Source organism: Balaenoptera physalus, assembly GCF_965194825.1.
Source record: "Balaenoptera physalus genome assembly, chromosome: X".
NCBI lineage: Eukaryota > Metazoa > Chordata > Mammalia > Artiodactyla > Balaenopteridae > Balaenoptera > Balaenoptera physalus.
The window spans coordinates 18,987,944-19,013,962 of record NC_138903.1 but is presented as its reverse complement, the minus strand read 5'-3'; the positions used below and the strand labels follow the sequence as shown (position 1 = coordinate 19,013,962).

Genomic DNA, 26,019 nt, shown 5'->3' with positions numbered 1-26,019 from the left:
CTCCTTTTCACTTTCCCTCCCTCACTTCCTTCTAAAGAACCTAACCAACCACTTTCATTATTCTAACAAAGTGGGCCTAACCAGAGCTGTTTGGTAATCAAGCCAGAACTAGAAGTCCTGCCTCCTGATTTCTTATCTAGAAACATTCCCATATTAAGCTACCCATGATATATGCTGAAATACTACTGAATTGCTGCCTTTTTCAATTGTATCCCTCCCCTACCTTTTTAAAACTCTGTCCCCAACATGCTAAAATCATTAAGTTTCAGGGTGATATACAGCATCTGAGAAGTGATCTTCTCAATTACAGTTGCCAAAGACTTGAAAAAAAAGACTGCAGAGAAATTTCTCCTTACGTCTGATATATCCTTTAATGCTCACAAAAGAAACTTTCTCTAGAGGCTAAGGAGAAAAAATATATACATACACACATATACACATCTGTTCTGAATATTTTAGCCAATATTTTGATGAAAATGAGTGTATTAAGGAATGTTAAGCTATAAGCATGCCACATACACCCATCAAACTCCCCACATACCAGACAGAAAAATTGCTTTCAGATGGTTGACTGCATTTCTAGGAAAACATCCCGAGATTATTTAAGGTAGAGAATCACACATTTAAAGAGGAGTAAAATTGAATTAAATGGAAAGTCAGTAATTTTTTAAGGATAAAGGCAACATATCTGGATCTAGTAAAATAAGTAAAAATGGGCACTTTGATCCCTAGGGCCATATTTTTAAAATTTCATTTCTGGATAAAAGAGCTTGGGGAAAAAGTGGCTTGTAATCATCACAATGTGATGATTATTTAAGTACTGGATTTAATGCCTTATAATATAAATCAAATACAAACCTAATGATTATTAATTTGAAATCGTTTCAGTTGCATTAATGGAGAACAAAAACAATTAAAATCTCATTTCAAAGAATAAGCTACATCTTGTTTGTGAATTTTCCTATCGCTTCCTAAAAGTGATCTAGACTTTAAATGGGGAGTCACATAAAAATTGTTGAAGGAGAAAATTTTGAACTGCATCAAAAATTATAGGGAACTTTTAACACTTGCTTCCAAGGCTAATTACATTTTGAATCAAATTACGTTCTACCAAGAGAGCAAATGTGCTGTACACACTGGAGTTCAGAAAGGTTATTTTAGTCGAAATGTTGCCACTGTGCATAGAGACGGGGAAGGATTCAGATGGTTTAAATACTGTCTAAGTGGCAAAAGAGTTCTGGGTTCTCTTCTGAAGGCTCTGGTGGGTAAAAAAACAATGAGCTCTGCTAAATACTTTTGCCCCCTGCTGTGCTCAGCAATACAATTGTGGGAAAGAAAGATGATGTGGGGTAAATAGTATTTGGTTAAAAACAGCCCATTTTCAAGTTAAAAACTACAATTAAAGCAAACTATTTTTAAAGATCTTAGTAAAGCAGTACCTTGAAAATCTTATCAACATATAGAAGACAGTCACCCCTTCTCATGAAAAGCGAAAAGGACAATGATTAAGACCGTCAATTGAAGACCCTCATTTGAAATAAACAAAACGACATAATAACTTTATAATTCCTTTCACATATTTTTCTCTTTGGGATCATATTAGTCAGTGAAGTTAGCAAGAAAGGTAGAGATGAAAAACTTCGCACACAGCACAGTTAATTTCTTAGGATTTCACCGATAATTGGTTTTGGAGTCAGCCCGTGAATGTAGACTTTGAACTTCTATTTCAGTACTCTTTTCACTGCATTAAATTGCCTCAGTGATGAATTCAAGCCCATTGCATTACACAAAAATCCAATTCATTTTTCTCCAAAAATAATTCACTGACATGTATGATTACTGCTTTTTAAAAAGGTATACTCCCAGCCAGTTTGCAACTCTTGCAAAAAGTTCTTAAAGGCTAGGTAAAGAACTAATGGAGGATTAGAACATAAACTGTAGATGTAACTGTATTTGTTGTCCATCCCTTAAAAAAGATGGAAAATAAACTGGTTTGACATGATGTGTTATTTATAAAGTGATGCTAGGTTGTCATACTTTTAAATGGCTGTATATTGTTTTAATTATTTCCTCTAATGTCTCCAGTCATTAAGATAATCAGTGTATAGTTTTTCGTCATCTCTCTTTTAACAAGATTGGATATAACACACTTGACATTTTCTATCCCCAGGGTTCTATTTCCTTCATGATTCTAGCAAATTGTTTTGCAGTGATACCAGTAATTCTATGAGGAGCCATGCACTGATCTTTCCAGTTAATATTTATTACTTTAGTTTGGACTTTCATCACAAATAAGATTTACTCTAGAAAATGGCTTTTCTGCACAATAAAAATGAAGATGACATTCACCAAGCTGTCTGCTGGGGCAGACTTCAAGTTAAGAATAGAGGCTTTTCCAAATGCTTATCTGTTAGGTCAGCTGTTCGCAACTTAAAACAAAGAAATTTTATCACTGGTATATGGGTCTTTAAGAGGAGCTGAAACTCTATTTCAGCCTTTACAAAATATAATTCCTCAAACATTAGTTCCATTGGGAGGTTAATAAGTATTTTGTGACCAAAACCAAAAAAGATGCAATGTACAAATACATGTGGGAAACAATAAGCTAACCCCAATTCAACAAGATTTTCAAAGCCTTTAGTATGCTAATGTGCACTTATTAATCTCCAAGAGGGGGATAAAATATGCAAGAGCTTCCCAATCTTATTTAACCACGTAACCTCTTTCATTTACAAAGATTCTCTTTCAGGACTAGTGATCTGAAGAACATACATAGGAAAATGCTGGATTACTTAAGCCACATTGTGATTTGAAAGCAGACACTAACCACTCTATTTAAATTTCACCTTGCTGTCATTTATTATATCTTTTTCCCATTGAGGGAAAATGCATTCCGATTTCAACTAGGGACAATGAGTTCCCTCCTGTTCCAGGGGATGTCAGGATTAGGTTTTCTACTATAGAGCAGGGTAAGTCATCTCAGATACTCACAACCTTATACTACTTCTGCTCAGAGAATACGCTAAGTTTGAGTAAATGCAGGTCTATCTTTCCAGAGCAATAAGTTCCCAGACTCTGAATACAAAAAAGGCAATTGGCCCTATGTCATACAAGGGCTCTTTGATTTTCTAGTCATATACATCTGCTTCTGTATTCAATTTGTCTGCAACTGATTCTTCTTAATTTAGCTAGGGTTTCTCAACAGCAGCACTCTTGATGTTTTGGACTGGATCATTCTTTATCGTTGGGGGCTGTCCTATTCATTGTAGGATGTTTAGTAGCATCTTGGGCCTCTATTCACTAGATACCAGTAGCACCTCGACTCCCATTTATGACAACTACCAATGTCCCCAGAAATTGCCAAATGCCCCTAGGGGGCAATACTGACCCCAGTTGAGAATCTCTGAGTTGGACTGTTTCTATTCTTGGCTTTCCCATTTTGTCTTTAAGGGAAGCACTAATATCTTTGTGTTAATTCATTTGAAGAGTTTTTCTTTTCCTCTAATAGTTGCATCAGCTTTGTTGATTTGGTTTGCTAATCCTTCCTTTTTATCCACATATTAATATTCTGGAACTTTATTAAAAAAGTTTTTTTTTTTCTTAAGCTTACTGTTTTATCTATTACCTAGTACCTTCAATTCTTTCAGGGCAATCTGATCTTGCCAGGTTTCATTTCTTTGAAAGTCTCCAACTATTTAACTTATTTCACATATTATTTTCACTATCCTTTTTTAAAAGCAACTAATCTTAAACTTTAAAAAGGTGTGGGGTTTGAATTGTTTTCAAAATTTTGATGCTGAGAGGTTATAACTAGGCCCTTCTGCCTAGCATATGAGGTAGTGATTTCAATAACAGAACTTAAAAGAAGACTTGGATCACGAAGATTTCTAGTGTTATGAGCTATCTGATGCTCTTCCTTCTACTTTTCAAAACCAAACCAAAAGAGACAAGCAAACTGTATATTTCTTTTAATTGGTACGATTTAAATGGCTGGTTATTTATTGGGTAGGTAGAGGGTCCAAACCGAGGGAATACTTCCATTCCTTTTGTTCTTTATTAAGTCCCTCCACAGGAAAGGAGGAAGTGTTAATTTGATCCATCAGCACTTCAGAATCTTTGAGACACTTTTATTTATGAGCAGCAGTAATTTATTATGCCATTTAGGCACCATTTCTTGTAAGCATGGTTTCTTTTTTTTTTTTAAAGTCTTTATTGAATTCGTTACAATATTGCTTCTGTTTTATGTTTTTTGGCCGGCAAGGCATGTGGGATCTTAGCTCCCCGACCAGGGATCGAACCCATACCCCCTGCATTGGAAGGCAAAGTCTTAACCACTGGACCACCAGGGAAGTCCCTAGGCACCATTTCTTGAGTACTTTCTATGAGGCAAGACCAGTGCTAAGTACTTGAGATATAGTATCTCATTTAATGCTCATAAAACCACTAAAAGTAGTATTGCTATCCCATCTTACAGATAAGGAAACAAAAACACAGTGAGGCTAAGGCTCAATTACAAGGTCAATCAGTTATTAAAGGCCAAGCCTTGGCGCCAAATTCAGGTCTATCTGACCTCAAAACTCATGCTCTATTTCTATCAGTAAAATTATACAAATTAAAGAAGAGTGCCTTCCCTAGGTGATTACTCTAATTTTTACATTAGGAACAGACTATTTTCTATTTCTATGCCAAAATATTGCTGAACTACTTTTCCATCAGTTACATGGTCCCTTATCACCATCAGCTTGATATTCAAAATTATTTTGTGAAGCTAACTAACATGCAGTCTTTATGAAGTGTATTAAATAAGTTCAAAGGAATAAGAATTCCTGTGAGTATAGTACATATCTCATATTTCTGAATTTTTGATTCACTAATTTCTATTTCTATGTTTAGTTCTGCTTTGGAAGTAGTGCGTTTTACTTGAGCACAGAAATTTCTTGTGGTTAGAATCCCATTTTCTTTTCTCTCTAGCATAGCTGATGAATGACAGCTGAACTTTTATTTGATAAGGAAGATAATTTATATTCAAAAATCACAGGAGAGGGAACAAGTTTTTACTTGGAAATAAAGAAATGCGAATGTATTATGTGTACCTTTAAGAAATGTTTGAAATAATGCTATTAATTATAATTTAATTGCCCAAAAGATGGAATGAAGTTGTAAGACAGAGAAAGGTGATTTTGAAGTATGAGAGACTCTGGAACCTTCAGACCATATCCCTACCTCACACTGATAAAACTCAGTTCACAGTATCACTGCCCATAAGTCCTTCACCATGCTACTGTTAAATCACTTGAAGCCATTTGCTATTCATGTGGATAAAAGGGACATGGTATTTGGTTTTCTCTTGTTCCAACTACTCCGGTGGAAAATGTTCAGGTATAATATTACAGAAATTAATTTTCCTCAATGCACAGTGTGTACAAATAACATTTCTGAGGAGCACTTGTAAAATACCAACCTTGCATTCGTTCATGTGCTTTTTGTGAGGTCCTGGATTTTCAATAAATCAGAAAAGGTCTGAATTCCTTCAAACCAATACTATTCTATAATATTATTGTAAAAAATATGTTTTTATCCTAGTCTTATAAAATATGACCACTCACAACCACAAAGGGACTCAGCCAACTGTGTCTACCTTTTAGCAGGTTTCTATGCACAGAAATGTGCTGTGATGGAACAGCAAGGGCAAGGAGTCTGTGAACAGTGAAAAGGGAAAGCTGATGGGAAATATTACCATTCTGAAAAGTTGCCAAGCAACTGATCTCATCAAATTTGAACCTTTGCCTTTGAAGCATAAGCAGATGAGACCAAATAGTTAAAGTGATTTAATGCTATCCTTCCTTTTTCACCCTTTTACTTTCACATTAAAGTTTCTTTTTTTTTTTCCCCTGAACTTTCTGTTTATTCACTCCATCTTATTCTTCAAAGACTTTTAAATGGCTCATATTATTATTATTTATCTGTTGAGATATTTCAGTTCTTTGTTTTTTTCCCTAGCTTTATTGAGGTATAATTGACAAATAAAAATTGCATATATTAACATGATGATTTGATATTATATGTAAACACTGTGAAATTATTACCACAATCAAGCTATTTAACACATCTATCATCTCAAAGAGTTACCCTTTTTTTGTGGTAAAAACACTCAAGATCTATTTTCTCAGCAACATTGAAGTCTCTATGTAATAATGACAACACTGAAAAGAAATATCTAGCACATACTGGGCACTTTCTAGGCAATTTACAGTGTGTTGTCATTAAATTCTCACAAAAAGTCTATGAGGCATATATTATCATCTTCATTTAACAAATGAGAAAATTGAGGCCTTGAGTAACATTCCTAAGGTCACACTGGAGTAATTAGATGGCAGTCAGGATTACCAAGTATGGCTGATGATAAAGCCAATGCCAGCAATCACTAATCTAGGTTGCCTCACCTACTATATCTGTATTTCCAGAAATCATTCTTGTTTATTGTTTTAGGAAATTAAAACCTATTATATGCTCTGTCATTTAAAAAGGGCATACACATTGTTGCTAACTGTACCCCTCAATTTAGCTATCTTTTCCTAAGGTGTGTTAAGGCCCTGTCTATGTAAATGCATGTTTATTATAGTGTCAGGAAATACAAAACATATAGAAGAACATATACAATCAGATCTAGTTCTGCTTGCCTGAAATCAAATGCTTGAATTTGGAAGGGGTAATGAAATTTTTGCAAATTATTTTCCTACAATTTTGCAAATTATTTTCATAATAGTTAGTTATCTAGTACCACTGGTAGAGTCAACAAATATCCATAGGTATTTAATCCCAGCTCTACCACTTACTAGTTGGGTAAGTTATTTAACCCATCTGTAAAGTGAGGATTCTATTAGTATCTACCTCACAGGGTTGTTGTGAGGATTAAATGGGTTAATGACTTTTAAATGCTTAGAAGAGTGCCTGGCATACATAAATCTCAACAGGTATTATTTACTTATTTTCTAGACAGGCCATCCACTGTCTACCCATACTGTATTTATCTTACAGCTTAGGGCAAATAACTGATCTTTTAATTCACTCTTAGCCACAAAGAGTGGGTTCATGATATTAAATGAGAACCTTGGTTAATCAATACATTTTAAAGCTCACAATTAGGACATTTTCAAGTATTTTTCTTTCCATCTGTTTCTTTGTCACAGTGTCTAATAACAGAGCTTCCCTAAATATTTTTGTCTTATATATCTATCATATGAATGAAACCAAAAGCACACACTAAAAACTGTATCATGTTTCTCCTTTGCTTCTCAAAATCCTATTTAGACTCTTATAACTCTAAACCTCTTTGAGTAAACAGGTAAGCTGGGAAGTTAATAGGTAGTAATGGTGACTAAGTCCACATACTTGAAGATAAGGGTATTTGTAACTAAGAACTAAGTTGAACACTGCAAGGCTAAAGGACTTATACAATGCCTTTTAAGGCATTACACAAGTGCTAACAGGTTAAATTACTGTCATTTTCAGAAAATATAAAATGTGGACTTTTTTGTAACTTCAGGTTTTTTTTTTCCAATATACTTCAGCAGGATCAAGTATTTCATTATCATTGTTTTTAAATCCAAGAGAATATTGTCACACTTGGGGGTCCATGTAATGGGACCATTTTATAGGTTAAATAGAGAAGTTGTCATCGATTATTGCTTTTTTTTTTTTTTTTTTTTGATTATTGCTTTTTAAGGTTTGAAGTTACTTGGGGCCTTTAGGGTCTGGGCTGGGAGATTTATATAAACCCTCAGATCTCAGATCTAGGTTTGAGAAGGTGTCAGGTATTTAGTGGGGATAACTAGCATTTAGAAACCCTGGATGATGACTATTCATCATTGAAAACTCAGCATAAATGTCACTTTTATTTATGTGACTTCCCAGGAAGACTCTGGGGCTTCAGCTCCCAGGCTACTGCAGCACTCTGTTCACACCTTCCTACTTGCCTAAAGTGGCTGCACTGCATCTCTTTGTTTTTTCCCTCTGCATTGTGACTGCCTTCCAGGGAAGATTTATGTTTTATTCATCTTTGCATCCCAAGTGCCTGGCTGACCTGATGTACACAACTAATATTAGCTGAATGAGTTAACAAATGAATTAATCTTTGGGAATACTATGGCCACAAATTCACGTATGTGAAAGGTAAGTTTTATTATTTAAGAGCTGATTTTAAAAAGGTAAATATACATTAAACTGCTAGTTACCTGGAACAACTTTCAAGCTGTGCCAGGGAATATCTACTGAAGTATCTATAAGTATCTCTAGTGAAAGTTCAGACTATATGACCAAAAGTAAAAGAACTTTTGCTTTTACTTCCTTATCCCTCTTTTAAGCATATATACATTTCTTTTCTCTTAAGTGGTTTATAAAAGTACATCAAGTATCTATAGGATATCTACTTTTTCTAAAATTTAAATGGTATTCTATTTTATTGGAAGAGATATGATCTGTGGAACATGATAGCACTAGGTGCTTTAAACCATAGTCTGAAGGAACTAACAATTCATAGCCATTTAAGTAAGCACTTAGTAAACTATTTTTTTATAAAGCTGTCAATAATCAACTTCATCTGGTGACTATAAGTTCCCCTTAAATTAAACATTCTTATCTACTTCAACAAAAGTAGAAAATAGCCAGAAAATTCTGGGACATAACAAAAGAAGAGTTGATATACATTAGTGCCTATCCAATAATAGGTAGTCAGTAAGTACTTGTGGAACGAATGAACAAAAATAAAAATCTCATGTGATGGGGCAGGGGCAGGGATAAAAAGATGGCAGGCCTCTATACTGCAGAGGTTTACAATATAATAGTGGAGAAAAGCAAAAGTGCAAATACCTTCAATTTATGACAGTTCAAAATAAGTGCCACCAGAGTAGTATAATTGAGGAGGAGCACATGATAAAACAGCACATGTACAGAGAATAACACAAAGCAAGATAGGTACGGTTCCTATTATTTAGGATCGGTTTGGCCAAAACTTTTCATACCTAATTATTACCAAAGAGATGTAAGGAAATAGGGCGTGGGTAATAAGGTATGTAATCTTTCGGAACCACAGGAGGGAGGCATATGGCCATAGTGAAAAAGTAAGGGAGGCAGGTGGAAAGAGAAAGTTAGAAACAACTTTCCTTCTGCTCAGCTCCCACTGATCAAGTCTGGACTAATCAGCAAGGATCCTGCCCCTCCCCCAAAACTGAAAAGGAAGGAGCATAGAATTCCAGTTCAATACACTCATTCTTGCAATAGGACCATAGGTGTTACTACTTTAACTTTAGGCAACTTTATCTGCAAATCTTTCAGCTACATTATATCAATTTTAAGTATTTGTGACTGGGTTACTTTCTTGGTCATGCATGGAAAAACAGGAGTCAGATAAAAAATCCTGGGACATGGTAACTCTAGGCCCATCTTTGCTTTAAATACATTATGTCCTTCCTATTTAAAATCCACTCAAAATTTACAGCTTCTTATAAAAAACAAAAATTGACATGAGATTTTACCCAGAAAAGTCCATCTAAAGATTTTTTAATACCTGAGAAATAAGGAAATTTTATTTTAAATAAGTCATGTTAACAGTAAATATTCATTAAAGAAAGGGGAAAAACCCCTTGAACTAGTCCAGTTTGGCAACACCTGATCTACAAAAATTACATGTGAGTCAAAAAAGTTTCCGTAAATCATTAATGAGTTAAAATGCTACCTACTCTTCTTGCTTATTTTTGGAAAACTTAGAATAATTTTTAACGTCATGCCTCATATTGTTGAGATTCCACTTGGAAGCACACGACAGACACAGATCAATTATAAAGATTCAAAAGCTATCAAGTAATTTTCACAACCCAAAAGCCTAGGAAAAGAAATTGAGGTTCCCATACCAGACATAAGCTCTTTCGTCAATGTAAGAGAAGAACTCTTACCATAAGTTGGGGTGCTTTCTCGTCTTCCTTGACTACTTGATCTTCCCTTTTCATATTCATAACAATACAAGACAGTATCTTCCTCCACAATATTAAACCTCTTTCGATATTCCTGATCCAGAAATGAATTTGGTGATTCAGATCCCTTATGCACTGGCTTGCCCACCATGTGTCCTCTGAGGTCTTCACAAGGAAGGTTTCCTTTTTCATCCCTAAAGAAAGGGTAAAGGAGAAGGATGTAGAAAAGTGTTACAGTGGTAAAATGACAGAGACAGTCTAAAGTAGTAATAATATCCTTCCTATATATCTTCTGATCTTTCCAAACTTTCTTTGAGGTTTATAGGGCAACTTTAAATTATTCCTGTTTTGCAGGAAAAAAAATGCCAAGGCTCAGAGAGGTTAAATGACTAGCCTAAAGGTTACACAGCTAGACATGGGCCATGGATCTTCTAACTCCTGCTCTAGTCCATGTTCAATACTATGGCACATAAAAGAAATCATCTTAGCTCATAAATTGCTTTTAGTGCTTAAGAAAATAGGTATAATGTTAACAATGTTAACAATGTAGCTTTCTTCTGCCAGTTTATCTAATTGATTCATGGTAATATTTGCACTGCTTAAAAACAAAGATGTATTTAAGAACTGCCACTTCTGTGAGGGTACTGTGACCTTAAGAACAAAGTTAGCACTATATAAACTGGTGTTGTATGAATTTCAAACAGCTTGTTATTAATTTAAAATAAACCTTAATGAAAAGAATTATTCTCTGTATTTAAACGGTATTATCTCATTTAATAGTAAAAAAAGATATGTTCATGGAACTCATTCTAAATGGATATATCAAAATTTAATTACACATCAGCAACATTTCTTGTGGAGAGAGGGTGGAGAAACCTTATCATATATAGAGTTTAAAAATGGGATTTAAGATGATGGCAAGTTGATTTTTTTTTTCTATAGGATTCTGAAGTGAAAAATCTCTAATTTAAATTTATGGGATCCCTAAAACTGTTACTCACACATAGTAAATATTAATCACACAGCCCAGGTGATTGGGACAATAATGAGTGGTATTTTGGTAGAAATATTCCATTTAGGATTAGTTAAAATGAACCTTGCTTATTTTATGATAATTTCACTGACTAGCTATAAAATTTCTGTTAGAAAAGCTCATATTCTAGAACATGACTATGGATGTAAATGCAATGTTTCTTTCCTTGTTTATCACTAATTTTATTTCTTCCTAGTTCTTAATTGTTTCCAGTTCTACCCTAAACAGTGCCATGAATACTATCAAACCAGCTAAAATTTAATTTTAAGTGCCAAGACTGAAATCTTAAATCCACAGAATAAACTGAATTATAACAAGACAGACAAAAATAACAAATTTTTAAGTGACCTATTAAGTCTTATGAGATGGTGATGAGCTTATAAATCTAATGTGAATTCTAAAATATGAGTTTCAGTTCAGCAAAAATATTATACTTTTACACTACAGTATACTATACTTCTCTCTCAGTATACAAATGTCTAGGTTGGGTTTGTCCAAATGAAGAGAACTATATTCCTAATATTTGAACTATGTAGAAAGTAGTAAATAATATTCTCAAGACTGACTGAATCAGCAAGCTGTCACTCTTTTATTTTTTTAAATAAAAGTATTTCTTATTACCAAATTGTAACTATGAAAGTAGTTCTTAGGCAACACAAAGAAAATGAATATAAAATCCAGGCACAATTTTATTTTCGGCTAGCTAAAAACTTTTCCTGAACAAATTGCCTGGCGCTTTTTGTTAGTTAGTCCTCTAGCAAAAAGAAACTGACACTGCAATTAGCTTGGAAACAGCCCTAATGAACTTGGGGCACTGGGGAAGGTTATGCCTATCCATAAATGGGCAGACGTTTCTGTCAGGCCTGTGACATGAATGTTAATGCAGCTGAGATCAGAGGGTGATTCAGCCCTAGTTAATTCACCATGCTCTACTTATAAGGACACACCCTGTGGTAGAAAATGGGAAGGGCTGGTATTCCTCACTCCATAATGATATGAAAGAGAGGCCTTCTACCAACAAAGAAGATTTATTAGACATATCTATATGGAATGAATTCAATAAAGTTGAATTAAGAAAAGTACAGATCAAAACCAAACTTTGCAGTAGAATGAATTGGTACATGTATTGCGTATATAAGTGGGTGTGCCCATGTGTATATGTACTCACATTATGAGCCCTGAATAACTCAACATATTAATTTGTACTGCTATAAAAATTTTATTAATGTTATACATCTATACATATATATAATAAATCTACACTTTTGCTCTAAAAAGGATTTAAGGGAACAGATGGAAAGTTAGAGCACTGCTTCACTGGACTATCTTTATATTTAATGGCTCACAGTAAAATTAATAAGAGAAATTAGTATTTAAACTTCATAGTTGTGCAAGACCTACAAATTCTTGGTTTTCATGAAACAAAAAGAAATTTGGTTAAGTATAAAAGTTCACTGTATACTATGATAATGAAACTGTATACAGTCATATAATAAAAAACTGACCAAATTTCACTCACTTCACATACATGAGTGTTTTCTCTTTTAGAGAAAAAGTCACTTTTGCAATCACATTCTTTTTCTGGAATAAATGTGTTCAAAGAATTATAATCACATGAAAAAAAGTCTACCTAATTTGACAACTAGTCCTACCATTTTTAAGGTTTTTTGGTTTTAAGATGAGAAAGCTTTTATTATTTACAATTCAAATTATCACCAAAATGCCTATCTTACATAAACAAAAGTTTTTAATGTAGGAAAAAATAAACGTTCAGATGAGTTAAATTAGGTGAGCCTCATTCATCCTCAAAAAGAGAAAAAAAAAGCCACAGCTGTATCTATAAAAGAATGACAAATGCAAAAAGTTTTATGACTATAACTTCAAGTCAAACCAGAAGATGCAGATAATTTATATGAGGCTGTGGTACAAAGGGACTCTCACGCACATATTTTCTAACTGGGCTATATCAAACGATTGTGTGACTAGGGAACTAATAATTTGGCTCAAAAGTATTTAGAACATTCTGTTAAATTACACACTAGACTAAGAATCAATTAAGGCGACAGATAATACCCTAATTATGAATTTTACTGAAAAGTATGGAACGTTCAAGCAATACTACCAAAACAAGTACCACTATGCTGATACTTCAATCTCTTGCATTCTCCTGTTTTTGTAAACAGCATGTTTAAAGCTTTTTATTGACTTCAATATATTGCCTTCATCATATCTGCACCACACTTAGAGGACAGAACTGGATTCTTTAACTCCTTTGTCTTCTGAAGTACATTTTAAATACATTCTGTCTAGGAAATACTCTCTTTATTATAAGTTCCTCCCTATCCAAGAGACAAGGAAAGAACATCAAAAAACTGCAGAGACTTGCTAAAAATAATTTTCTGATGTTTATCTGTACATGTAGCCCTCTGAAGAATAAGGTCTTTTAAATAATCATTTGCACTGAAATAAAAATCTTTCCCATTAAAATGAAAACAAACCAAAAGAGTCATTTCCTATTTGAAACACACATGCTTTTATTGCTCCTCTTACAAGAGTATTCAAAAAGTCTGACACTATCTTAATAGAATTAAAATTCAACTTGAATTTGACTAGGCTATCAGATGAATTTGTACATCTGATTGTAAATTTAACATAAGACTGTAAATTATATATTAGAACGATTTTTGAAACACCAGCTTAGTAAATTGTATCTTCTCACAAACCATGTTCTCACAACCACATTTAATTCTCAAAAAAAAGACCTAAAATGTTAATAAAATTGACTGCAGTTTTATTACTAGATGACAACACAGTATTTGCAGACATGCCATGTTGTCATGTAGCATTTAGATGGTAAAATGTCAGTACCATCATATCCAACAGAATGAAACATTAGGTGTACTAAAGTAAAGAATAGTGAAAATTAATTAAAACAAGGAATTTCAGTACTTTTATTTATTAAAGAATTTTAATATTAAGTATAGCTTGAAAACAAGAGACCTTAAATTATTGTTTTTGAATGACTGCACAACTAATTTAAAAACTGAATCAAATACTTTGTGATTGGTATTAATTATCCCCATTTAGTGCTGGCCCTTTTCCATAATTTTTGTATTCCACAAGGCTGGAAATCATAATGCTTTTGGACAAAATGCATGATGGCACAAAGTTATAGTCTTCCACCTGCCAAGAATTTCAAATAGGAATTTGGAACATGAAATGGAGATACAGCCTCCAGAAATCTGAAAATAGACTTTAAAGGCAACTCATTCTCTTGCAAACTCTCTCTACTTTCTGAAAGAAACACTAATGAACTAACCAAGTGGAAACTGTAGATACAGAGGTATTGGGGGAAGAAACACTCTCCCTCATCATCATCCAAGAAAAAAAAATCTTCCTCATTACATACATTTAAGAAAGCATAGAAGTTATCTCTAACTTTCTCTTTTAGAAATAAAGTATGAAATGCTTCAAAGTAACTTGAGATTTCCTGGGGCTTCTTACCAAAGAGCCTCACTTATTTTTTCCTTACTAAAATAATCCTAGCTGTTATTTTATATTAGTTTCCTATTATGTGAGATAATGCTTATAAGATATTTAATGTAGAGTGCTTAATACAAATTAGTTATTGTTATTGTTATTATTAACTAGAGCACAGTCTCTATAATGCAACGATTTTCCAGAATGTGCTCAGAATTCTTAACTGAGAAAATGTTCAAGGTGTTTCGTGAGAATTTACTTCACAGTTTACAAGCACTTAGGTTAGTCTTCAGCTAGAAGCTATGTAGAACAACATGATGGTTAGTTTTATACCTGGGAATATACGGTTCTGCAGGAGGAGGGGGAATGTAGAGATCCTGGAGGGCGGAACTGTCTCTTTTGGTGGGTGTACTGATGGTGCTGGAAGGCGTGGCAACGCTGCTTGTGGGACTTCTAGGTATAAGAGGCTGGTTAAAATGAAAAAGAAAATACATACGCACACAAACAACACACAAAACAACAACAACAATGACACATAGTTATCATTTTTAAATGATCTATTTCTACAAAGTTTTTGAACTTGGCTGAAATCAAGAAGCATGTTATTTAGCACATGGATATTCCTTTGAGTCTCCAAAAACAAAAAATTTATCACTTTAGAGGTTTTCACTTAGTTCCTAACTCACCTTATTGTATGGCATAACCGCGTAAAAGCTATTTATAAGGTAAATCTATCATGCAGTGTTTCATAATGGGGAGATTTATCTCACAGTCAGAAACGTATTTAAATTTGCTTTGTTAGAATCCCCACTTTTGAAAGAAAGATAATAAAGAGTAACTTCCAAAAAAATTAGTTCACTCACATCCTGACTGGTATACAAGAAAGATAATTCAGATCGTTTCCCAAAAAAGATACATTACACTCCTAAGTCAGTAGAATGTGACAGATTCTCAAAAAAGTTTACAAAAATGGAGTATGAAAGGCCAATACGAGAGAATATTTTCTAGGAAAATGTACTTTTTTCATAAATATAAACAATACTGTCCTCTCAAAGTCATTTTATGGTACATCTTCAAAAGTATGGTGATTAGTGTGACACAATCATTTCATTTTTCATAGGCACACACATTTACCATTGTTTAAAATAATTTTTAGTTGCATACCTATAGATCTCATTTTCATGCCTGTATTTACTTATTAAATAAGTTTTTTAAAAAATTAAGATTCTCTATATACTGAATGAAGCAATACATCAGGATGCATTAACTTACGAGCACTCCCAATTCTAAACGTCACAGCATTTGGAAATGATATTGTGGTTCGAGAAATTATTCTAAAGTGAAACTAAAATTCACAAATTTTCATGTTTATCTTACAGATCTTACTGCTTAGCTACATATACAATAACATATTAAAAAATAAGAACTTTAATGCAATTGCAAACAAAAGTAATGATCACAAAATTAACTGTATCTTCACATGACAAGATGTTGCCATTTTAGCCAGTATGAAAACACTTTTTAGCATACCTATATAGACCCATAGTTCTATTACTTTAACACGTATTGCTGGACACTCAAAAAATGGCATAGTACAACTATTTTATATTGTGACAATACTTTTGTACAGATAAACAAAATTTGTTCAAAAATCCAAGCATAAATACAATGTACAATGTAGGTCACTGGGGTAGGCTACATAGTTTATGACTCAGTTCATGGTTTTTGACCTTCCTTTTTACACAGCTCACCTTAATAGCTCGAAATCACACATCCTGCCAAAATGACGGTTAAGTTTTAATCTATGTGAAATAGAAATTAAAGAAAGAGAGAGAGAAGGGAAAAATAATTGATAATTTATTTTGGGACTCTACAATATTCTATCTTATATGATGTAAAAAAATAGGAAGTTTACATGTTGAGGAATTTTGATATATTTTGAAAGTACACAGTAAAGACTGTTATGTTTAACTATGCGTGTCTTTTAGAAACAAAAATTTTGGCAATGGGAAATCCTGAAATTTATATAGGTAATCAGGAGTTACCTATACAGATGAACACCATGAAGCCTGAGGAAATAAAGAATTATATTCTTTCTAAGGATGTATTACATGCCTCTACAACAGATCTTTGAATGATAGGACCTTTTTTTTTTTAACTGGAGTAAAATTGCTTTACAATGTTGTGTTAGTTTCTGTTGTACATTGAAGTGAATCAGCTATATGTATACCTATATCCCCTCCCTCTTGGGCCTCCCTCCCACTCCCCCTCCATCCCACCCATCTAGGTCATCACGGAGCACCAAGCTGAGCTCTCTGTACTATACAGCAGGTTCCCACTAGCTATCTATTTTACACATGGTAGTGTATTTATGAGGTTTGATAGGACCTTTAGATCAAGTGTGATCTGTGATGTGACTCTGTTTGTAATTGTTTCCTCTCTGTCAGGACATCTTGGTATTAAATACAAATGACGTTAAAGAACAAGTCTAACCAAAATTTAATCATTATAGAACTGTAAAGAAAACATTCATTACACAGTACATTACTTGCCAAAACTTTCTATAACAGATGCACTGTGAGAGAAAAACTTATATTCAGTATGCTTTTAAAATGCTCTAATATGCTCTTATTTTAAAATATCCTAACACTACAAGTGAACTTAAAAACAAGTTCTAAAAACACAAGCATTTAAAAAAATAATCTAACAAACTTTTATTCTCTTTCTTCTTTTCTAGGGTCACTACTTCTATTTTGAAGACCTCTCTCCTTTTATTTTACCACCTGTAGAACTAAAGGTAATTTCTCCTGGTTAGTACCTATCCCTGCCCTCCCCAAACAAAGAGGAAGGAAGGAAGGAAGGAAAAAAGGAAAAAAGGAGAAGTAGTAGTCAATGAATACAAGTATATTTGAAATACCTCTGAAGTGTGAGGTAAGGACCAACAAAATATTTTATTCTGCCTGGACTATTACCAGGATTGTCTATTTAGGGTACTTGTTCCTTCTCGTTCCAGGAAATTTAAATATTAGCCTTGTCAACTTCCTTCAAATTGATATTTTCTCTAGGTTTCTATTTTCAACACGGAGTTGCTATTAATGTCCTCAGTTAACACAGTTAGTTAAATTAGCAAAAATGTAGAAGAAAAAGACTCTTAGATAGGCTTAAACAGATAACAGGTTTGATTGTGCCAGCTGGTTCAATTAATTGAAGTGGCTGAAAAAAACAACTTCTTTCAGAGAAAGAAGAAATTAGTCAATCGTGTTGTTTAACTCTTACTGGCTAGTTATTTTATTAACTGGTAAATCATAGAAAACATTTAAACTGGTTTATCATGCAGATATCATCTGGCTAATCAGTATCCCTTGTACAAGTAAAACACATGGTAGATACTAAATATATTCATTGTATTTTTGTCTACTAATTGTACTATTTTTGTCAAGCTAATCCAAGCTAAAAAGTAAACATTATTCTTGAGAATCTCATCTAAAAAAAGACATTAAGCAATGGAAAAATAAAATACGGTAAAATAGAAGCTTCATGGAAAAATGGAAATAGCTACTTAACCCCAAAGGAAATTTGTGATAATTTAAAATTATAATGTCTTAAAAATGTTCTAACTTTGGACAAGAATTGAAAGGGTACAAAATTAAATGACTAAAAGAATGAAGAAGGCATTAAAGAACATTAGAAAGATAGGCAAAATGTGACTAAATGAAGCACAGAATAAATGATGCTATAAGCTGAAATTATCAGTGAGAAATTCCTAGTTGTAACAACTGCCATTAAAATTACACCTATTACCGATAACCAACAAGTACGTGAAAATACACAAAAAATGACAAATACAGCTTCCCTCAAATCAAAAAATTCTCTCAGCGTTTAATTCAAAATTTAATAGACATATGCCTTAGTTTCAGAAAAAATACCTAAATATGTAAGTATAATAGTGCAGAAGGATAGTTCTTCCTACCTTGGCAACATTTAGTTTTAATCATTTCTTCGTAACACAGTATAAGAGAAGTAGTTACCGTTGTACTATAAAGAATTTCCAATATAAGGAAAAAAAATAGAACTAAAGGGTAATACTTTTTTATTTTACCACTTTGCCTTTTGATTCTTTCTCTTAACTGGTAATATCTGCATAGGAAGAGAATTAAGAGCTATCATCACTTAGGGATAAAATACAAGGGTATTTTAAGACTGCATCTTCTTACTCAAGTAAGTATGAAGCTTCAGTATAACTTGATCCACTACGGCATGCAATCAAGTATGATATGGATCCATTTTGGATTCTATCCAAGAGGGTTTATTTCCTGGAAAGACCTTGCCATAAAATTTATTTTTCATATCTAAATCGTCCTACTGACATAAAGTTTTCCTTCCAGATTCAATGAGGCTCCAACAGGGAGGACACATTTTGCACATATGTTGTTACTCTTCTAAAATAAATCTATGATAGATTTTGGGGGCACTGGCATGCATCTCTTAAAATATCCAAATCCTAAATAAAATGATCATATGCATCTCTTCAAATATACATTTATAACCTTAGGTCAATTAATGATAACTTACTACTGTGAACAGGACTCAGAAATTTATTAGGTTACGTACACATACATTTTTCATATTGTCCGTTTAAACTACATAAATACCTTCAAATTGTATCCCACAATATGGTACGGCACAAATCTTCCTCTGAATCATGAGTGATGACTCACTATAGTGATAATATCCTACTCATCCAGTTTAAACATCATTGGGAGACTGTGATTATTATAAAATAAAATTTTCAGCTTTGGAAAGGGATCACTGAAATCTCACGTTAAATCCTCTTATGGCTCAGGTCTTTTCCTTGTGTCCCCGATTCTAACATCTCTAAGGTAACTGAGCACACCTGGAAGGTATTAATGTACCTCTGAAAACACTACGGTTTTAAAGACTATGAGAAAAGAACGTCTATACTTTAAAAACTACATCTGATGTTAAAGGTTTTATTTGAAACATTTTACATTTTAACAACTCTTGGCAAGCGTATCTTAATTTAGTTGTCCTCTATCTGGTAAGTGACCCAGCTTTCATAGAGCTATATAAAGTCTTGAATGAAACCAATGACATAAAGACAGCCCCATGTTGAAGATTAAAACAGTGCATTACACATTATGTAGTTATCTCTAAAATTCACTAATGCAAATATCACAAAGAGTTTGCTTTGTCTTCCGGGGGGAAAATACTCATTGAAATATGAATGATTACATCAAGTATAAAACCTGGCCATTTATTTTATTCACTCTTGGGAATAAGCACAGACTCAAATGGATCACAATATCCCATTATTCTAGCACAGAACATTCACACAAGTCCTTATTCAGTTCAAACACGTTTTTATTATAATTCCCAATACAAGTACCAAAATATTGTTTTATGTTAGCAACTCTGAGTCATCTAAACAAATGCTCCAGAGAAAATGCATTCTGGATTTTGGGAGGCAAGAAGTTGCATACAATCTCGTAAATTTCTTGATCATGTAAAGAATGTTAGATGTAATTTGGAAAATTATTGGGCATAATTTTTCCTGGGCAAACTTTTCTTAAGTAGTAAATTATTTGAAAAGAGCTTAAGCAAGAGAAACACTTGTATTCAAAATTCTCCCACTCAGTTTTTTCACAGCTTTTTCTAGAATCCGAAGTTATAAATACAAAAGATTTGAGTCTTCTTTTTTAAGCATGTAATCTTCCCTTTCCTATCAGACTACAAAGAAAACAAACATTTTTTCCAAGCATATATTTGATCAGGAAGCTATATCTATATAAGTTAAAAATAGATATATGGGCCTAAAAGTAAGTATGTAGTTACACAATGTACAACTAATCTAGACTTTAGTGTCACACTACAAAATGGCTTTTTCCAATTAATCATCAAAATTTGCACATTGTACTGAAACTACCACTAGTGTATTTATTGCTGTCCACTCTTATTGGCATAGTTGATACTGCAACATTGAAACTGGACTTGCATTTTTTTCAATTTACAGTAAGCATCATTTTTAGGAAGTTAACTAAAGAAAGAATACGAAGCTAAAGAATAAAGAAACTAAAAATAATTTTTCATCTTAGGTGATTATTTGTAGTCAGTGTTAACATTTTGAAAGCATCTGGTTGAAAAACACAAATGTGATTTAGATCCTTTAATTAATTTGCTTAAACACTGGTGAACAAAAATGTAATGTGACAATTGCTTGCAGCTATTTACTAATTTGAGCATGTAAAACATATAATTGTTTCTGCCTCCCAGTCAGCACGTTACATTTCTAGTTAAAACTTATTTTCTTCTCGTGTCATATCTAATATTACTTGTCTTCCTCTTCAAAACATGCTTTTAAAACAAAACTCTCAGAAACATATAAACTTTGCTACCAATGTTTTTTTCAGTCACCCCAACCTGTAACTTTGATATTAAAATAAATTTTATTATTGCTTACGTTTTTTATTTTTACAGAATGACTTTAACCATTCATATCTGTATGTATTTGAAATGCAACAATCAATTAATGTTCTTCAGTCATTACACCAGTTGAAAGACAAAATTGACTCCTATGACTATTTGCTTTCCATTTCTTTTTCTGCTCAAATTTAATTTAAATGTCCTGTAAAAATGGCATCAAAGTAATGCTAAGCAATAAAATTTAAAGTGAAAAGCACAAAAACCACACAAGAAACTATCACATCGACTTAAGAGACTTATGGATTAGAACAGTTTAGGAGCAATTCTAATGATACAGCTTTATATCATTTTATATTAAAAATGTGTTTAATGAAACCTATATCAGTATATCGAATTCCAGCATTGATTTTAGTGATTAGTTTTGAGATGCATTCTCACCAAAAAAAAAGCTGGGTTCCTAAATGTTTTTAAAAGTTGTTGATTCCCAGTGATGATTTCAATCAACATTCTTGCCAGTGTCCAGCTAATTCTCCCATACATCTCTTGTAAGAAGAAAATGACACCACCCGTGCAAGATGGTGACCTATGCACACTAATTTAAAACCACAAACATCAAAAAATATACATTGAGGGCTATCCATAATTCCCCGGGATTTGTGTCATTGAATTGGAAGAACTTGACCATAAGCAATCACCATGCTTACCAAAATCCAGGACATTAGTAGAGGGTGCTACTAAGGACGTGTTTTAAAAACAGTTCTCAGAAAGCAAGGAATTGCTAGTTTGCTTTCTTACAATAAAGATTCTACCTCAGGTAAAACATCTCTACTATATATGAATGGGTGCCGATAACAACAGAATTCAAGTCCAGATTAAATCTGCTTGTAGTATTTGACTAAAGTATCTTTAAGTCCTTCAGTTCTATTGCAAAATGTCTGAGAAGTCAGGAATTTAACAAAAGAGCTGCCAAATTTCATGAAATGTACTAATGAAATTGCTCTGTGAGCATGAAGCTGAATTGTATGCTTTTGCTTATTTGGCTATAATTCCATGAATGATTTTCAAAAGAAAATCCAAATTAAAATTTATCATTGCAGTTAATTAATAATAGAAGCTACTATTTGCTCTAGAACTTCCACTAAAACATGTGATATTCCTCAAAAATCTTCTACCTTAGGGTAGCTTAGGGTAGATAAGGTTATGTTTTAGTTATACAGGTACAAATTATTTCCTTACTAGTTTAAAAAATAATTACTCCTTTGTTAGAATGAAGTTGTTCTTTTTTTTAGAGGCATGTATTAGTATCTACCTCCCCATTATACAAACTTTGCCATATTTTATCTGAAAATGCTAAGCCTGGTATTGTATAAGAAAAAGATAAAATAGACATATTGAGGTTAAATAAATGCCACAGATTGTTTCTTTTTGTAAACTCTATTTTAAATAATTCTTAGTAACCTATTGGTATAGCCTATGAAAAAAGGAATAACCTAATGTCCAATTCTTCAGGCTCGAACACTGAAAATTTATATTTAGGTGAGTTAATGGGCATTTTAGCTCCAACGTCTTCATACACATACCAGAAGCAGCAATACAGTAAGAATGGTACTTATGTCTGCACAGAGGACTGTTGCTACATTAAGCACTTATGTTTCACATCCCAGGTCCTTTCTTAGCCACTAGGAAAAATATGTGGCCCCAGGCAAAGTCACAAAGAATCCAGAACTGCCTGCAAGACCTTCTCATCCCACTATTTCTTTGATTTTTCCCCTTCTGGAAGCGAACCCTCAAGTTTTGTCCATCTTTGGTTGTATACATCCTCTAAAAATTCCGACCACATAGCTTCCATTATGCTCCTGGTTTCTTTTTGCATTTTAGCACAAGCCAAAGCCTTAAGATCAAAAACGAACTCTGTAATGGTACAATTTCAGGTCTTCAAAATAGATTCCAGGGAGATTTGGTGCTGGTGGTGTGGTATGTTAGAGTACTTATCCATTGCCCTTACTCCTAAGACTTTGTTTTACCACCACTTGAAAGTACTTAATTAAAACTAATACTCTTCCTTCTGCTCTGTAAAAAGTCAATTTTCAAAGAAGTTGAAAGCAGGGTCCTCCCCCACCCCCACTAATAGTATTGTTTATCTATAAGGTGTTGAACTTGGACAATACATTTTAGGTGAACTAAATTCAGTTGAAATAACAAATTTACAAAAACGTCAATACATATATGCACTTATGTAAATGCTGATTTTCTTTTTTTCTGATTTCAGCATTCTGAAAAAGTAAATTTACAAATATACTCAGAGTAACTGAATAGGCAATGAGAAATAAATATAATTAGTGATTTGATGAGGCACATTTCTTGGCATTTAGGAATGAAACTAGAAACAGTGCCTTAAACATCTATTATAATTAAGGAATGATGTAGAGTAATTTAAAAAATTAAAGTCTTTGTTCTCTAGCTTTGAATACACACACCAAATGTATGTGTAGCAAAAAAAAAAAAATGCAGGTCTTTCAATTATGTCAGCATTTTCTATAAAATTTTCTTAACTAGATATTATCATTACCTTAATTCTCCAGTTTGTGCTTGTGGAAAGGAATCTAAAAGAGGACCAAATCACCAATTTATTTTCTAGAGATATTCCCTCAAATAGAGTTCACGGATCAACAAGAAACTAGTGTCTTTTTGGTGTTCACCATGAAACAGAAGGTACTAGAGAGAAGTTGTTAAATTTAACCACACATATAGAGAAGGAAACCTAATGGCTGAAAGGGGTCTCTTCTTCAGGGTTCCCACCTCTCGGACTCTGAAGAAGCATCTTTGGGGAAGACATGTCAATAGAAAACTACAGAGTGGAACAACAAAGCAACTTATAATGCAGCGAGAAAATAAAATGATGTGATGGGAAGGTCTGATCTGCTAATCTACGAATTAATGAGTCAAACACTGATCTCTCAACTTTAATGACCACCAAAAATCTTTGATAATAAACATATACTGCAAGTCAAATGCATTTGGACATATTAATATAGTTTTAAAATATAGTTTTACATATATTTGAAAAATAGAAAGATTCACATTAAAAATTTAAAGACCGTAATGTTAGTATATTTTATATGTTTTTATGTTATTTAAGTATAACGCAACTTTGAGGCCAAGAAGTAGGAAAGTTTTAAACAATGAGAAATCATTATAATCTATAAGGCCATTCTTATGTAATGAAGAATTTAGGATTTTAGGGAAAAAAAATCTAAGAATGGTGTAAGGTACTAATATAGAACAACTTACATAGCAGTGATAACAATGGCATTTTCATTTATTGCTTTTCTTTTTAATCTGAACAACAGGCAATGTTCTATTTCAATGGGCAATTTTAATTTTTAAAAATTAACCTTCTATGGAAGGTGATGGTCTTCTATTTTAAAAGTGCAGGTCTTGTGAAGAACAAGAATTTCTTCTATGATATGTTTAAAGATTATAGCCTGACTGAAATGGAAGAAAATGTATTACTTCCTTGTCTTTATCAATCAGAATAATATTTTTATAACTTCCTAGATACCTCTGGTTCTTAATGAATGTAATTTACTGACATCCAGAGTAATATTTTGGAGTGACGCTTCACATTGAAGAAAAATGCAGAAATTCTAACGCATCAATTTCCCTATTTTTGCCTCCGTACATGGTAGAAAAGAGAAAAATGATCAGTCAGGAAGAATGAATAGGTACATTTTAATTACTATCTAAGTTTCTTTACCTACTGTTTATAAACAACTATTTTTATCTCATGACCTGTTTTTAAAAAATTCTATAAACTATCATCTAGTTTCCTCAAGAATTATATGCGGGTAAAACTTTTAAATAGAAGATTGTATCACAAAGTGAAACCTCTCACTTTCATTTCTATCCACATTTTGGCTTCAAAGAACTTGTGGTTTTTTTGAATTATGCTTTAAATGTTTACAAATTAAGGCAGAGTTCTTTATCATTTGGGTTTTAATTATAGTAACTTTGAGATTTCATCACAATTAAGCCTATTAGGATAAGCTGTGAAGAGATCATTTCATAAACAAATTTTCAAAAGCATACAAGATTAATCTATATGCTGCTGAGATGAGGCACAATAAAGAAGCATTACTGAGATAATCTATGGCTAAAATGATGGTGTATGACTTATGATTAAGCTTCATTACCTGCAGAGCAAGGGGCTTCCATCTCATATTTTTCAGTAAAGCTGGTGCTGAGGTAAGCATGCTCTGAGGTCGCTTTTTCAAAGTTAAGATAACACCACTCGGGTCCTCTCGTAGTGCATTCACCAAATTTTTCAACTGCCACCCCACCTGGTAACCAGCAAAATCATTACAATAAAATTGAGGTACAGTATTCAAAGATTTAATGTTCTCCCCCTTTAATAAGATTAGTAAGAAAAAAAAAGAAAATCACATAATTGGTGTACCATCCTATCAATTTTCAGGAGATAAAAACTCAAGAAAGAAATTTTATTTTTGAGTTGATTAACCATGTTATTGCATTTAGAGTCCATATCATTATGAGATAACATAATGGACATTTACCAGTTGAAGCAGAGACTAAAATGGTATCCTACCAATGGAGTAATTTAGAATTTAAAGAAATTATGTCATCATTAATGCTGCACAAGGTCTAGATCCAAGCTTTGTTCACAAGTACAATTTAAAAATCCGCATGCCTGAAACAAGGATTTGGCAATGTCCTGAGCTTAAGAACTACACCACATGCTTTCTCATCACCATCTTTTAGAGATAAGTGTCCCTACGTTAGACTGACATTATACTACCAGTAGCTGGTAGTGACACACCAAGGAAACATTCTGAGCGGGGAAGACAGCATCAATAAAATAAACCTTTAACCACGGTATAAAGATAGAATAAGAAACGACAAGGTAATGCTGCTCTAATGCAGCAGCTATTGGAAATGTGTTCCAAAAGACCCTATAAACTTAAAATATAATGTGCTAAATTTAATGAAGCCATTCTATTTGAATATCACCTCAAAACATACTGTATAATTAAACAGAAGTACTTGATAAATGTCCTGAAACCTGGCTCTACTGTTATC

General features: G+C 33.1%; 1 protein-coding gene across 5 annotated transcripts in view; it reads right to left on the bottom strand.

Annotated features, from left to right (window-relative positions):
* Positions 1-26,019, bottom strand: part of CNKSR2 (connector enhancer of kinase suppressor of Ras 2) — a 258,934-nt gene that overhangs the window by 95,868 nt on the left and 137,047 nt on the right. For 3 of the 5 annotated variants that reach the window (XM_082446969.1, XM_082446965.1, XM_082446966.1), the window contains exons 9-11: positions 25,116-25,262; positions 14,815-14,948; positions 9,951-10,162 (exon numbers count right to left, since the gene is read on the bottom strand). In XM_082446969.1, the coding sequence (XP_082303095.1) occupies positions 9,951-10,162; positions 14,815-14,948; positions 25,116-25,262 (493 nt within the window). The remainder of the gene's footprint in view (positions 1-9,950; positions 10,163-14,814; positions 14,949-25,115; positions 25,263-26,019) is intronic. The other 2 variants (XM_082446967.1, XM_082446968.1) reach the window with 1 other exon arrangement.